The following is a 16080-nucleotide window of genomic DNA, read 5'->3' as shown; positions in this document are numbered from 1 at the left end:
TCCACGAGTTCCAGAGAAAAATGAAAGTGAGCAGATTAAAAATAGAAGAAAAAAAAAATCAAAACAACTTGCTATCTGTACTGACTTTTGCTTCTGGCACTTGCAGAGCTGTTCCTTGTTTTGTTTGCTTTAATTCTTTGCCTTTTTGTCTCCCCTTTCCCAAGAGAGAACTGCAAAGGTCAGACACTGCCACGCTCTGTGTGTCCCAGGCAGGAGCTGCCTTGGCTCTTGGCAGGCTCAGGACACAGAAAATTCCTTAGGAGAGTCTTAATCCAGGCTCAGGACACAGAAAATTCCTAATCCAGGTTTGGGAGGAGCAGCAGAGCAGGACCTGGGAATGCTGAGCCATGGGCTGAGAGCAGCACAGCAGCCAAATCCTCACCCCGGGGCTGAACACTGAGGGAAGGGGAACACCCACAGGTGAGGGAAAAATGGGATTTTATATCTGGGTTAAAAGAGGTGGATGTGGGGAAAATGGATTTTATATCTGGTTTAACAGAGATGGATGAAGGAAAAGAGGATTTTATATCTGGTTTAAAAGAGGGATGAGGGAAAAGAGTAGATTTTATATCTGGTTTTACAGAGGTGGACAAGGGATTGGAGAAAAGTGGATTTTAGACCTGGTTTAAGAGAGGGGGCTGAGGAAAAAGTGAATTTTATGTCCGGGTTTAAGAGAGATGGATGAGGGAAAAGAGTGGATTTTAGACCTTGGTTCTGTGTGGAAGCAAATAATTTTTCTTCTTACATTTATTGTTACTATTATTATTATTATTATTTAGAAACCAAATTTATTTATGGCAAATATTAAGAACTAAAATAATGGATTAAAATAATGTGCCCCAGAATTCTCTGTTCTTACCCATTGGGGTGTTGGTTACTGAAGGTTTCCCTGTGTTGATGAGGACTCAGCAGGTTAAAGATGTAAAAAAGGATTTATTTCAACAGCTCAGTTGGTTTGAGCTGCTCTTCAAGGCATAGAGAAGTTTTTAAAGCAGAGCAAAACCCAGAACAACGTTTCTCATCTGTAACTTGAGCCTTGGGTTTATTCAGTGCCATAATTCCGAGGTAATTATGCTTATTCTTAGCATAATTATAATGAAAAGAGAAATATCACTGATGAAGAGCTCTGAGCTGGTGACAGCTGAAATTCATGGATGAAATGCTCTTAATATCCCACCAAAAGCCGGTAGGTGCTGCATGAGGAAGGATGATCCAAGCTCAAAGGGACAGAAGGTCTGGGAAAACAGGGAATGGGACTAAAGGAAGCATTGAAATCGCATTGGAATTTTGCATTTTCAATGTTTGCATTGAAATTTTGGTCCCTTTGGGGGAAGGAGCAGCTTGAAATGAGAGCAGGATATGGGACGAGGACAGCGAAAGTCCTGCTGAGGGTTTGATGTGCCAGGGAAGAAGAAGCCAAGGAGAGGAAGTTTGTGAATGGATGTGATCTGGGCAAAACACAGCGGCCAACGAGGCCAAGAGCAAAGGATGTTGCACTCACAGAGATGTGATGAGACAACAACTTGGCCACGAGTTTCAGCTCAAAAGGTTGAGCTCTTAGAGCTGAAAACATTTAGGGCAGGAGGAGGAAAACAGGAAGATGTTGACTGGCCAGAAAAAGCAGGAAAATCTCTCCCCAGCACCTGAAGTGCATCAGCTGAGACAAGTCCTCTCAGGAGATTTTCCTTCCCCTCCCACAATGTCCAGCTTCCTCCTCTCACTCTGCTTCCCATCCCAGCTTTCTGTTGTCATGTGGATGATTTGGATCATCTGTGTCTCTGCTGCACAGGGCCTGACCCAGGCAAGCAGGGCTTGTAAACCCAGGGCCTTTTGATGTCTGGAGCAGGCAGCCAGGCTGCTGGAATTTATGGCTTCCAAGGAGCACGGGGAAAGGGAGAAATTTATGTTAGGAAAATGTGACTGTCATCTTCGTTTATCTCCCAGTTTTGTAATGGAAAACAGGCATTTCACAAGCACATCCCTACAAAACCCAGCGTGAAACGGTTCGGGGAGCCGAGCGCGTTAACCATGAACTGCTCCATAAATATTAACGTTATTCTTAATAATAATGTCAACAATAATGCTGCAATAAATCACACAGCACCTGCAGCATCCCATCCCCATGCACCTGGCAGCCTGGGAAACCAAAGCTGCAGCATCTCTTCCTTCTTCCCATCCTTGCTGCTGTCTGGATCAATCAGAAAATCCTCGGATGCTCCGGAGCACAAACCCCCCACACTCAGTGCAGCAGCTGTGGAGCATCCCACAGGCAGCAAACCAAGTGTGGAGCTCCACCAGGATGCTCCAAAGTTCAGGAAAGCCCAGCCTGAAGGCAGGGATTACCTGGAATCCTGCAGCTGGAGCAGGCAGATAAGGAGAGCAGCTCAAGCTGAAGGAGTTAAATCTACACAAAATGCTCCCATTTTGAGATGAAATCCACACAAATTTGCATTCCCACTCCATGAGTTTGTTTGCAGTCCTTGGCAGCTCATGGGGACTTTTGGATTTACAGCAGGAATGAGCAGAGATTCTGCTCCTGCCGTTCCCAGCTCAGGAAAACCTGAATTAAGAGACCACCTATTGCATCTGGTACCAAACAATCCAAACTCACCCCTGCTCCTGACATTCCCACCCAGCCCTTCCCAATATTTCAACCATTTTCCAAGAGTTTAGCTGGGAAGTTTTTCCCTACTCACCCTGGAGGTGGTGGCAGTGCTGCTCCTGGGCAGGTTTTTATGTGCTTTTCCTTTGACAGGGAGCTGATTGCAGAGCTCTGGGATTACGTCTGCATCTCCAAATCTTTCTTCCTCAGCTGGAAAGTCTCAAGTTCCAAGCTGGGATTCCCTCTCCACCCCCTTTCTCCAGGAGTTAACCCTCCTTTTGCTGGAAGGGTCTGTCTGATCAGCACCCACCAATATCTCAGGGACAAAAGGAAGAGGGAAGGGGGCATTTTAAGAGAAAAATCAGTGTTTTCTTGGGTGTTCTCTGCTTACTAACTCTGTTGTAAGAAAGTTCTTTTTAGTTACGATATTTTTAATTCTGGACTTTCAGAAACCAGCCCCAAAGGATTAAATGTTTCAAGGCTTTTTAAAATTGATTTTATGTCAATTTTTTTTTATTACACTGTTGATCAGTCTGTGGGTTTCCAGCCAGGAATTTGCTGTCCCCCACAAACAAGGGGGACAAGAATCCATTGTTCCTCTGGTCAGAACCCAGTAAAAAGCACTTTTAGCCCAACTCAACCCTCCTACTTTGAGAACTTCCCATGAGCAGGACATTTTTTTCCTCAATATTAGGAACAATTTCTTCCCCAGAAGGGTTGTCCAGCCCTGGCCTTGGCAGTGCTGGGGGACGGTTGGATTTGATGGCCTTAAAGGTCTTTTCCAACCTGAATGATTCCTAATTCTCTAAATTTAGGATATTTCCCACATTATTGGGTGGTGTTTTTTGGGACAGGGAGGGAACAGAGGGACAAAGCCTGGGAATGGATCCAGTGACTCTGGACTGTGTGGATCCAGGGACATCCCTTGGGATCAGCCTTGTACACCCATCCCAGGCTGCCACATACCATTCCTCTTCCTCTTCCTCTTCCTCCTCTTCCTCTTCCTCTTCCTCTTCCTCTTCCCGTTCCGTTCCCGTTCCTATTCCCATTCCTATTCCCGTTCCTGTCCTGTTCCTATTCCCGTTCCTATTCCTGTTCCTATTCCTGTTCCTGTTCCAATTCCTATTCATATTCCTGTTCCTATTCCTGTTCATATTCCTGTTCCTATTCCCATTCCTATTCCTGTTCCTGTCCTGTTCCTATTCCCGTTCCTATTCCTGTTCCTGTTCCTATTCCTGTTCCTATTCCTATTCCTATTCCTATTCCTATTCCTATTCCTATTCCTATTCCTATTCCTATTCCTATTCCTATTCCTATTCCTATTCCTATTCCTATTCCCATTCCCAATCCCCATCCCATTCCCATCCCAAGGCACCTGATGGCCCCGTGGGGCTGCATTTGGTGACACTTGGCAGTGGCAGAAGGGACCTGAAGATGAGGAATCCTCCACTCCTGAGCTGTTTGGGCATTGCTCTTCCTCCTCCTCCTCCTCCACACACTGCCAATCCCTCTGCCTCAATTCCCACCTGGATTTCCTGGCTTGCAGTTCCTGCAGTTCCTTCCCTGCCCAAACTGAAAAGCTTTTCCCCAATTTTTCTTCCCAACAGCAAAACTCCAATCAAGAGCTTTTCAGCTGACCCTCGACTGGATGGATTTGCACATGGATTAAAGCTGCCAAGATCTGGATTTGGAGCCCAGAGCCTGAGGGATCTCAAATCCAAGGACACCTGTGCAGCACAGAGCTGGGATTCCAGCGGCATTGGAGCAGGGAATGACACAGGTGAATCCCAAAATAAAACCACAACCAAACACGAAAACCTCCCCTCCAAATGTTCAACCACTTCCTATCAATGAGTTTTATCAGTGCCAAGGGTGTTGTGTTTGCATGGAAAACTGTCAATCCATGCAAAGACATTCCAAAGTTTTTAAGGGAATAATCCTACGAACTCGCTTTTCTGGCAGGAAAAATAAGACATTCCACTTTTTACAATATGGAAAATAAAAGTGAATCATTCTTGTCACTGAACTCCAGGCTCAGTGAGCTCTTTGCCACACAAGAAAACTTCCATGAACACTCAGGGAAGTGTCAGAGGGGGAAGTGTGGGGATGCAGAGTTTATTTTTGGAAAATCCTGAGGCAGAACCTGCCAGAGGAGCCGCTGCTTTCGTTCGAACGCTCAATTGAATGAAACTCCCAGGAATTTCAGGCAGAACCCAAACCAGATGTAATCCCCCCAGATGTTTACAGACTCCTTCACAACCCAGCAAGGGATAAACAAAATGGGAAAGGAAAAAAAAGATGGAAAATCCCCTCCAAGCCTCTCCCCTCCGCCTCGCCCCTGCCTACCTCCAGCGCTGCTGCTCCTGGGGTGAATGAGAAAATTTGGGGAACTCTTTCATGCCAGAAAATGAGGAATTCCCCAGGAACCCCCTCCCTGGGCTGCAGAGAGGAGGGAAAGGCAACCTGAGCATGGAAAAGGAGGGAGGGATCCAACCAAACCAACAAAATGCTCCTCGTTTTTTTTGCCTCGCTTTTCCTTGGATCCCTCCCTCCTCCTCTTTTCTGAACATTTGGATTTTTTTTTTTAAATTTCTCTGCTGGTTTTGCTGAGGAGAGCAGGGAGCCCATTAGAGCGGGGGGATTAAGAGAGTTGAGGGAGGATTGAGTAATGCAAGGGCTGTAAAATCCCGGGAATTGTGCAAGGCAGATGGCCCCAAGGAGAGCGCGGCGCTCCCTGGACAAATCCCATCGGATGGGGCTGATTGAAGCCCCCCAGAGGAGCTGGGAGGGGAATTTTGGGGAGAAAAGGCATCAAAATGGGAGTTTGCTGTTCCACCCAGACTGGGAAGCAGCAGAATTCCCAGTGAATCACCTGAAGGATTCCAAAGGGAGTTTTTTTTCCAGTGCCATGTGGGAGCTGGAGGGAAAAATCTGGATATGGACTGAAAATGTTCCTAATTGGCATCAGCTGGAATTTCCAACTGGGGGTTTTGGGAGCTGTTAAATCAGCCCAGTAAAAACCAACTTCCCTGTGCATGAAATTAAGGGCTGAAATTGCTGTCGTTTTTCCTGATTAATGGAATTCAGAATGCAGCAGAGCATGGGGTTTATAAATATAGAAATGTATACATAAATGAATATAAATGTATAACTATAAATACGTGAATTATACTATATAAATATACAAATATACAAATATAAATACAAATATAAACATATAAAATAAAGTATTTCATATATTCTATATATAGATATATAAAATAGAAATATATAAAATAGAAATATATAAAAATAAATATATAAAAAAGAAATACAAATTAAACAGAAATACAATATAATAAATATAAAAATAAAACTAAACACCAAATAATTATAAAATACAAAGTATATATATGTATATGTATATAAATATAAATTGTATATAAGGTGTATTAATATAAAAATAAATATATATACTATCCAACGTGCATATATAAAAATAAATATAGATATTGTATATATGATGTGTATATATAAATTATATAGTATGTATATTATATAGTGTATATATTATATATACTATATAGTATATTATATACTATATAGTGTATATTATATATACTATATTATACTAGAGGATATTTTTTCCCTTTGCACAAAAAGGAAAAAATTGAATAGGAAAAAAATAGGAGAAAACTTAGAAAAGTAGAATTCAGTTTTAAAAAAGGTAAAAAAAGTTAAACAAAGGAGACATTTGCTGCTGGATTAAACTTTGTACGAGACACAATAGGGCTCCTCTGAACCAGCCCAGCTCAGGAGCTTTGGGATCACCAGGAATTAAAGGAATATTCTTGTCCCTGATCACAGCTCCAGCTCCAATCTGCAGCTGGGAAAATCGGGAATTGGGCAGGAATTGCTAACAGGAGTTTGAGATCCCGCCGCAATTTAGGGTTTGGGTTGTTTTGGTTTTTTTTTTTTGTTAGGGATTTGTTTTCTCCCAGTGTTTTTCTAACAGGAAACTCCACAACCATGGAATTGCACCATAAAATCCAGAGCCAGCAGAGGATCTCCACACAGCAGGAGCTCCACCACGGAGATGAGCACCACAGCAACTTTTTTATTTTTTGGATGGAATTCTTTGCTTTACAGGCAAAGTGTCAATGCTGAAATGGCTGAAAATGCAGCTCACGAGGACATTCTTGTTTATTTGGGTCACACACAAATCTATTTTATAGATTTGTTTTGCAAGACAAAATGCATTAAACTAACAGGGAAGAAAAAGCAGGAAAGAAATTCCCCACATCCCGCACTTTTCTGAGACCGATTTCTTGCTGTACAATCCATCAAACCAGAATATTTTAGCTTTAATCAGGAAACCCTTAAGGATTCTTCTTTTCAGGCAGGATTCAAGATTAAATGATCTGAAGGGTCTTGATAATGGCCCACTAAGAGAATTTTAGTAAAAATCAGGATAAATGGTCATAGCTTTAGTGAACTGAATATTAAAAATAACCAGAAGGGTCAAGTAGGGCAACCAGAGGCTCTTCCCCCCTCAAAAAAAAACCAAAAACCAAAAAAAAAACCAAACAAAAAAAACCCTGAACGCCAAAATATTGCTCTCACCAAAATCATCCCAGGAAAACTGGATTCTGCAGGGCACGAGGTGAATTCCAATAAAAGAAGCAGCTGATCCAAGTGTAACCCCACAGGAAATGTCCTCTGAACAATCCTGGTCTCCATCTCTCCTGGGCAGAAGCAGCATGAGGAAAAGAACAGTGAAAATGAGGATGTTGGAAGGTTTGCTGAGGGAAAAAGAATGTTATGGGTAGAAAAGCAGAGACCGGGAGTAAGAGGAGATGTAAATTGAGTGTTTCTAGGGGATTTACTAAAAATTGTCTTCAAGGATGGATCCAGATCCGTGGTGAACCAACACCAACCCTCCCAAACTCAGAGCCAGGCAGACCCCCAGGGCACCCAGGAGCTCCTGCTGCCTTATCTTCCAAAACTTTCAGGATTTCTTCCTGGATTGTGGATGTGTTTGGTACAACCTGGAGGTGAAGGTGCCTTCACCCTGCTCAGAACATTCCCAGGAGGGAATCCATCCCAGAATTACTCATTTGGGGAATGAATTATTTGTTGGTGGCACAGCCTGGAAAACAGATCCAGCATTCCTGAAGACATTTCCAACCAGGACAAGGAGATCAATTCAGCATCCCTGGAGACATTTCCAACCAGGACAAGGAGATCAATCCAACATCCCTGGAGACATTTCTTACCAGGACAAGGAGATCAATCCAGCATTCCTGGAGACATTTCCAACAGGACAAGGAGATCAATCCAGCATCCCTGGAGACATTTCCAACCAGGACAAGGAGATCAATCCAGCATTCCTGGAGACATTTCCTGCCTGGATAGGGAGGTCCAACCCCCAGACAGGGAGCAGGGACAGGGAATACTCACCAGAACACCCGGCTCAGTGCTGAAGTCTCCTGAGCTCAACCTCCTTCTGAACTTCAGCTGGAAAATGCAAAGAGGACAAAATTCTGAGTTCACAAACCAGAGGAATTCCCAACTCTACCTGACAGCACACAGGGAATGGATGAACCTGAAGGTTCCTTCCCACCCAAACCATTCCATGACTCCATAGTTATTAAAATTTCCAGTCATCACTATTTTTAGGTCTCCCTTTGGGTGCCAAGCCCTTCAAAGTTCCCCCAGGCTGAGGAACACACTGAAAAAGGAGCTGAAGAGCAGCCAAATTCCTGGCCTGCTGCAGACCCCGAGCTCCACAAGCTGTGGTTGTCTGCATCGTGCTTCTGTGTCAAGAAATATCCTAAAGAGAAGGAAGAATTTATAGAAAGTGTAACACTTACCAGGGACAACATTCCCAGAAGCTGAGGGTTCTTAACCCTTCCTTTGGTAATAAAAAAAATTAAAATGTTAAGTTCTCCTGGATTCCAGCATGTGGGATTTGTGGCCATACCTCATTTATCAATTCATTAAGTGCATTAGGAGCCATATATTGGGAATGACCCTGTGGGAAATCAGCTGGAAATCAAATATAAAGCAACATGTCCCTCTCTTATTTTCCAAACTCTGTTTTCCAAACCTTATTTATCAAACTCTTATTTTCCAAACTCTGCTTTCCAAACCCTGTTTTCCAAAACATGCATCATTAAAATAACCAGGTGACAACAAACAGGTTTCCTTTGCACTCAGGATTAGCAAATAGGACAATGGTACTTTGTCAAATTCTGTATTAAATTTCCCAGAATATTCAGAGGAAAGGGGATTTCACCTGGATCTTGGATGTTGGATTCAGATGGATGAATCCCACTCTGGGGAATTGCTGGACAAAGGAGGCAGGAGGAACTGAAAGGGAGAGAGCTCAGAATTGTTCACATTACATAAAATCATTTCATAAATTCATTACATTTCACACACTCAAAAACTCAGCTATCCCATTTTTCTTGCATTGGGAATTTAGATAACAAAATGGTCTGGGACTGGGAATTTAGAAAATAAAATGGTCTGGGATTGGGAATTTAGAAAATAAAACGGTCTGGGATTGGGAATTTAGAAAATAAAACTGTCTGAGATTGGGTTCTTCCTGAGAGGCTGAATGTGGATCCATCCCCAGCTCCTCCAGGACAACATTCCTGCCCAGCCAACCCGGAGTCATTCCCAAGGCAGAGCAACTTAGAGCTGCACTATTCATAAATACACATTTATTTTTCATTAGAAATGCGTAATTACAGCATTTTTAAAGCATTTTCCCCTAGAAAAGTAGTTAAGCAACAGTACAAACAAAAGTGTTAGTCTTCTGCAAATACAGTTTTCATGACACTGAACAGAAAACACCAGCAAAAGGCCAAGACTTGCTGTCAAGGGATTTTTCCTTTTTTTTAATATTTTCCTTTTTTTGTTTGTTTGTTTTTGTTATAAACACCATAGCAAATAAAAAAAAAAAAAAAAAAAAAAGGCTGTTCCAACAGTGAAAAATATCTGAGCTCTGGAACTTCCTCTACGTGGCAAAGCAGGTACTGCAGGGCAGCAATACCCCAAACATCTGTAGACATTCCATTTTCACAGGAGGGACCAACGGGACGGGCAGGGATGGAGTCTCACAGTTTGGATGCAGGAGAGTTCTTCCTCTCCCCATGAAAGATTTGTTTTGTCCTCTCTGAGTGGATTTAAGTGCAGCCCATGTTTTTTTTTTAATTTTTTTTGAAGGCCAGAACTTGGATTTGTGTCGATGCAGCTCTGATTGAAGCTGGAATTATCCCAGGTGTGGCAGGGCAGGGCATGGCTGGAGGTTCTGAGGTCTGGGAGGTTTTTCCAGCCCTTGCCACTCCACCTGTGGCTGGAGTTCACTGCCAGCTCCCCAACATTCCTCAGTCCTCTCACTGGATTTGGATGGCTCCGTGTTCTATCTGCATTTCTGGCTGGATTGCTGATTGAAGGGAATCGGTGCCCTGCAAAGGGACAGCAGGAAATCAACCCAAAAGTGCTTTTTATTGGTGTAGCCAAGAGAATGAGAGCTTATTATACAAATATAAAGTTCTTGTGAATACCAGTGGAAAAAATTCCAGAGCAAAATCCGCATGGATGTGGGCTCTGTGACAGTGGGAATGGGAACACACTCACAGAGGCACCAAAAATAACATCAAGAGCCTCCATGAAGCCTAATGAGGAAGCTGAAATAATGCAATTATGATAAACATCTACAAAATCATGAGTGGCACCAAGGCAATTATTCCCCCTCTTTTCCCAGGAAAAGAACCAGCTCCAAATAAAGGAAATAAATAGAGAGTCTGGCACCAAGCTGAAGCTGTGGAAGGCTCATCCCAACAGAGAGACTTTGGGAATAGGGAGCTGGAAAGGACACCAAGGATGAGCATGGAAAACACAGGAGGGAGTTCTGGCGTGCCAGAGCTGCTGGGGGTGAGGGCAGTGAAATCAGAATTTCCCAGCTGGAACAGGATAAGGTCTAAAAATGCTGATTTTTCCCACTGCAGCCTTTCCCTGTTTAGGGTGAAGTGAGAGCAGCACGACTCCAGGCAGCTTTTCCTCAGAGGAAATCCCTCCTGTGTGCTGCCTCTCCTCACTTCCCAGGGAAATCCAGGAAGAATTACCAGTGAGCACAACAGACTGAAACCTCCAAAGGAAAAATCTCTTTACAAACCAACTCGCTGCCTACCAGGAACCACTGGGGAGGGAAAAATCCAAATTTCTGGGAGCCAGGAAAGCACCTGCAGAGCTGTGAGAGGAGCAGCATCCAGAGCAGCTGCTGGCCTGCACACAGCCCCTCACACCCAAAAAAAGCTTCCCCTGCCCAGCAGCCAGCACAGCACGGATAAAATTCCAATCCCAGGGCAAGGATTTGGGGATTTTTTCCCTCTAAACTCCCCCTCATTCCAGATATCTGCTCTTGCTGGATTTTCTCTCATAAACACCTCGAAAGGATGCTCTGTGCAACACCCTGGCCACAGAATTCTCTCTCTCTCTGAGAGGATTTTGGTGATAAAAAAGCCTCATTTGAGGTCCTGCTTTGTGCTCCCAGCCTTGAACCTGCCCAAAGATCCACAAGGAGGAAAATCCACCAGAATTCCCAGCTTTTAGGTTTTACTACACAGTCCCAGCTTACTTTTTATTCAAATTTAAACACCAGAAGTTCAAAATCTTAAAGTGGTGCTCCTAAATTAATTTATTTCTCTCTGCTTTGTTGCCAGTAATTGCATTTGGCTACAGGAATTTTTCCCTGTTTAATTTGAAGGGTATTTTGTGTTTGCATAAAAGTTCAATAAATTCATGCCAAGGGGCTGAATAAATCTATGAGATTGCTAAATTGGATAGCACAAAGAAATTTAAATAATCCTCAAAGTTTTCTTTCCTGTTTAGAGAAGTGTACTGAGTAAATAGAATTATCAAATATCAGCACAACAGCAACACCAAATATTGATCCAACCTCAGATCTGAAGGGATTACAAGAATTTGTATTTGGAATGATGGTGGGTTTTTTTCCTAAATCTAACAAAATTTACCACCAGCATTGCATCTGAGCACAGAATTTCGATCCAAATATTCTGTATTTCTAGACTTTGCAAACTGCTGTCAAAACATGAAAAGAAGCCAAGCAAAAATCATTCATGAATAGACTGAAAATACAAAACTGAAGTGGATTTTGCTCTGCTCCAGCTGAACTCAGAGCAGGGATTCATTTCAGGGGAAAAAAAAGGGCAGAAAACTGGTACCTTGTTGTGAGACATGAAATAAATCCACATTTGTGCTGTTTCTAACAGGGAATTGGCACAGAATCCAACCCAGGTGGAAAATAAATTCCACTTTAACGAGCTTTGATTGATAAAGAGCTGCAAAATCCTTGGGAATATCTCACCACCTTGACAAAGAACCAGGTGGGAGTGGCAGTGCAGCCTCACTTGGATTTTCCCTTCCTGAAGATAAGACTTTTCCCTCCAGATGAGACATCCTTCTCCACAGGAAAATTCCATATTTTTACCCACAAAAAAAGCTCCTGAACTATGGATAAACTCAGAGCAGTGCAAACACCAAGTTGGTTTCTCCAGCTTCGCTCCAGATCCTCAGTTTTCACTTGGTGCAAAGGGAGGAAATATTTATGGCTGACTTGTTTTGGGGCTTGTCTGCTTTTCCTTCTATCCCCTTTTCCTGCCACATTCCTTCCCTGCTGTCCCTGGAAACCTCTGGGGTTAACCACAGCACAAAAACCAACACGCTGCAAAGTGTCCCAAAGAGGGAGAACTCCTGGGGGGACTTTGCTCCAGAATTCCATGATTTGCTCCAGAATTCCATGGTTTGCTCCAGAATTCCATGATTTGCTCCAGAATTCCTGCCTGAGGAGGTGCTGGATGAGGAGGAAGCACGAGGAATGGGAGGGAAATCTGGGAATTGCCCAGGCTTGGAGAGGGGACAGCAGCATGAGGAGCACCCCTCACTCTTATTTGGGGTCATGATCCTTGTGGGTCCTTCCCAAGTCAGGGTCTCCCTGTTGTTCTTGGATTTATTAAATCCACAGGAGCTGCAAGGATGGAGGATCCATAAAAAACAAGGCACAATCCCTGCAGAACACCCTCAGTGTCCACAGCACTGTTAAAAATAAAATACTGACAAGGGCAATGGCGAGGCAAAAAGAATTCCACAACCACTTAAAGAAGATTTTCAAAACCACGTGTGACCAAATGCAGAAAACGTGTTCCAAGTGTTTTAAATAAACTTTGTGGTGCTGTCACCAAAGCTTCAAGCTGATGACAGACTTCTTCTAGGCTCAGATTCACAACTGTTCAAACTGATTAAAAACGACCAAAAAAACCCCAATAACTCCCCCTCAAGCAGAGAGGATCAAGTGTTCACTTCCAACTGGACTTGCTGTTGATCAAAACAACTGGAAAACTGCTGTCAGGACAGGAATAACTTTTCTGAGGGAAAACCTCAGCCTGAAAATACTTTTTGGCTGATTGCAGCCCCCTTTTTGGTGCTGTCCTTTGCGATGGCTCTCAGCCTTCAAGGACACACCAGTGACCAAAAAAAAAAAAAAAAGATGTTTCTTATTATAAATGATAGTTTATATGGTTTGGAAAGAGGATGATGAGCTGCTTGTATTTCTTGGTAGATATAAAACAGATCTGACAGCTGTTTAAAGTATGAGGAGAGGAGAGGGGAGGGGAGGGGAGGGGAGGGGAGGGGAGGGGAGGGGAGGGGAGGGGAGGGGAGGGGAGGGGAGGGGAGGGGAGGGGAGGGGAGGGGAGGGGAGGGGAGGGGAGGGGAGGGGAGAGGGAAGGGAAGGGAAGGGAAGGGAAGGGAAGGGAAGGGAAGGGAAGGGAAGGGAAGGGAAGGGAAGGGAAGGGAAGGGAAGGGAAGGGAAGGGAAGGGAAGGGAAGGGAAGGGAAGGGAAGGGAAGGGAAGGGAAGGGAAGGGAAGGGAAGGGAAGGGAAGGGAAGGGAAGGGAAGGGAAGGGAAGGGAAGGGAAGGGAAGGGAAGGGAAGGGAAGGGAAGGGAAGGGAAGGGAAGGGAAGGGAAGGGAAGGGAAGGGAAGGGAAGGGAAGGGAAGGGAAGGGAAGGGAAGGGAAGGGAAGGGAAGGGAAGGGAAGGGAAGGGAAGGGAAGGGAAGGGAAGGGAAGGGAAGGGAAGGGAAGGGAAGGGAAGGGAAGGGAAGGGAAGGGAAGGGAAGGGAAGGGAAGGGAAGGGAAGGGAAGGGAAGGGAAGGGAAGGGAAGGGAAGGGAAGGGAAGGGAAGGGAAGGGAAGGGAAGGGAAGGGAAGGGAAGGGAAGGGAAGGGAAGCTAGCTCCATACCTGGCTGGTGGCAGCGTGGTCTGGCACGGGGGTCAGCTGCACGTACTGCACCTGGATGTCGCTGCCCTGCAGCGGGGAGCCGTCCACGCCGCCGGCCGCGGGCTCGGCTGAGGCTACGGCGATCAGCTGAGCCCCCTGCAGCACCTGTGGGAGGGCAGCAGAGACAGGTGAGAGCTGGGAATGCCACCAAGGCAGGCTGGCAGTGATGTTGGAAGTTTGAGGTTTGAGCATTTGTATTTTCAGATTGGGAAATAACTCTGAGCTCCACGTAAAGTGTCAGCAGCTCTCCTCACAGCTCAGGCACACAGAACAATCCTGTTCCAGCCCCAGAACCAAGGACACCGCTCTGCTTCAGACCCAAAAAGTGTAAACAACAAAAAGGCCCAAAATGCTCCAAAAATCCAAACAACAGGGAATTGATGAGAGTAATCTGGGAGGATGGGACTGCAGCACCTGGAGCTGTGGTTGGACAATTAACCCCAACATGGAAATGGACCAAAACTTGTAACAGTGTGAAAACTCATGATCTGCTGTCCATCTTGGGTCCATCTTGGGTGTAGCCTTGGCCAGGCTCTTGTACTGCCCAAGGTGTATCCCTTGAGGCCTTTTAATAAACAAGGTTTTCCTGCATGAACACCCAAATCCAAGATATTCCTTCCCACAGCCAAGGCGTTTATTACAGCAATGTTTATATCCCTATCAATAGGAAGGTGTAGATTTAGGAATTCCTAATTAATGCTGATGTTTATCCATCTGCATTTGACTGGAGAAGACAACAAGCCCCTCACAGGCTTCAAACCCACAGAAGAACTGATCCATCTCAAAGCACTTAAAAATGGGATTGAGATAAACTCATTTTAATCCCCTTCTTGAAACAAAAATCAGAATAAAATAAATGTATATAAAAAATAACAAGTCCCCCTGGCATTTCTCAAACCCAGCCCCACATCCAGGTTTAATTTTTATGAGCCACAAATGAGGGATTTCTAAACACTTGAACACAACGAACAAAAGGAATCTTTCAAACCAAAAGAAGAGAACAAAGAGCAAAAAAATAACATTGTTCACAAAGGTTCTGCTGACCAAGGAATGATTTCTCAGCTGATCTGTGGGTGGGTGGCCATGGATGAGGGGCTGGAGCTGAATTTCCCTGGGGAGCGTGGGAGGAAGAGGAGGTGACCTCCAGGAATGACCTCCGGGGTGTTGTCAGGATTTTATTGGGATCTTGGGTGTTCTGAGACAGCACCAGCACCAAGCTGCTCAAGGATGTCCCAGTCTGCTTTCAAGGAATGAGCAGAATTCTCCCATCCCACAGTATTAGTTTTGGAACCACCCGATGCTGTCAGGATCATTTGTCCCACTGATCCCCTGCAGGTTTGAAATGAATTTTTTCTCATTTATTCCTCAGCTGGAAAATTCAGAAGGGCTGGGAGTGACTGAGCAGCCCCATGAGCAGAGTCCTGGAACAGTTTGGGTTGGAGCACCTGTCCATGACATGGGGGGGATGGGGTGACCCCAATTCCCTTCCAACCCAACATTCGGGGATTCTCCCCCTTTGCCATCCCACTGACATCAATCTCTGCTTTCCTTTTCAGGTTTTCCCTCTCTTATCCCCTTTTTTTCCCCTCTATCATACTCTCTTCAAAGTCTTGGTGATTTGGGACATGAAAAAAACTGATCTCCTGAATTTTTCTGTTTTGACCCATCTTCAGTGAGATATTTACCACATAAAACATAATAAAATGAATATTAATAATGAAAACCAGTTACTTTCTCTGGTCTCTTTCTGTCCATGTCAAATCCATTTTATCCCATAACATAAATAATTCCCATTTAACATTCAACTGCCAAGGCATGAAAGGGACTTTGTTTTAAAGAATAAAATATAAGAAATTTTAGTTTAACTTCTTCCAGAATTATTCAAACATGTTCAGTTCCTATAACATCTTTCAAACCTGCTAAACCCCATTTTGAACCTTCTAAACCCCATTTCTGAACCTTCTAAAACGCATTTTGAACCATCTAAACCCCATTTTTGAACCTTCTAAAAACATTTCAAACCTTCTGAACCCCATTTTTGAACCATTCTCGCTACTGTTGTGAGCTCTTTTATTAATCCGAGCAAGCACATGCGTTTGCCTACCTATAAAAATCTCAAAAATAAATATACT

At 44.1% G+C, this 16080-nt stretch overlaps 1 protein-coding gene across 2 annotated transcripts in view; it reads right to left on the bottom strand.

Annotated features, from left to right (window-relative positions):
- Positions 1–9292: 9292 nt before the first annotated feature.
- The window catches only part of BANP (BTG3 associated nuclear protein), a 111909-nt gene continuing 105121 nt past the window's right edge, over positions 9293–16080 (bottom strand). For both annotated transcript variants that reach the window (XM_030282266.4, XM_072934217.1), the window contains 2 exons: positions 13910–14053; positions 9293–10056 (listed from right to left, as the gene is read on the bottom strand). In XM_030282266.4, the coding sequence (XP_030138126.4) occupies positions 9985–10056; positions 13910–14053 (216 nt within the window). In that variant the 3' untranslated portion in view covers positions 9293–9984. The remainder of the gene's footprint in view (positions 10057–13909; positions 14054–16080) is intronic.

Source organism: Taeniopygia guttata, chromosome 11, assembly GCF_048771995.1.
Source record: "Taeniopygia guttata chromosome 11, bTaeGut7.mat, whole genome shotgun sequence".
In the NCBI taxonomy this organism is placed as follows: domain Eukaryota; kingdom Metazoa; phylum Chordata; class Aves; order Passeriformes; family Estrildidae; genus Taeniopygia; species Taeniopygia guttata.
This window is presented reverse-complemented; position numbering and strand designations above follow the sequence as displayed.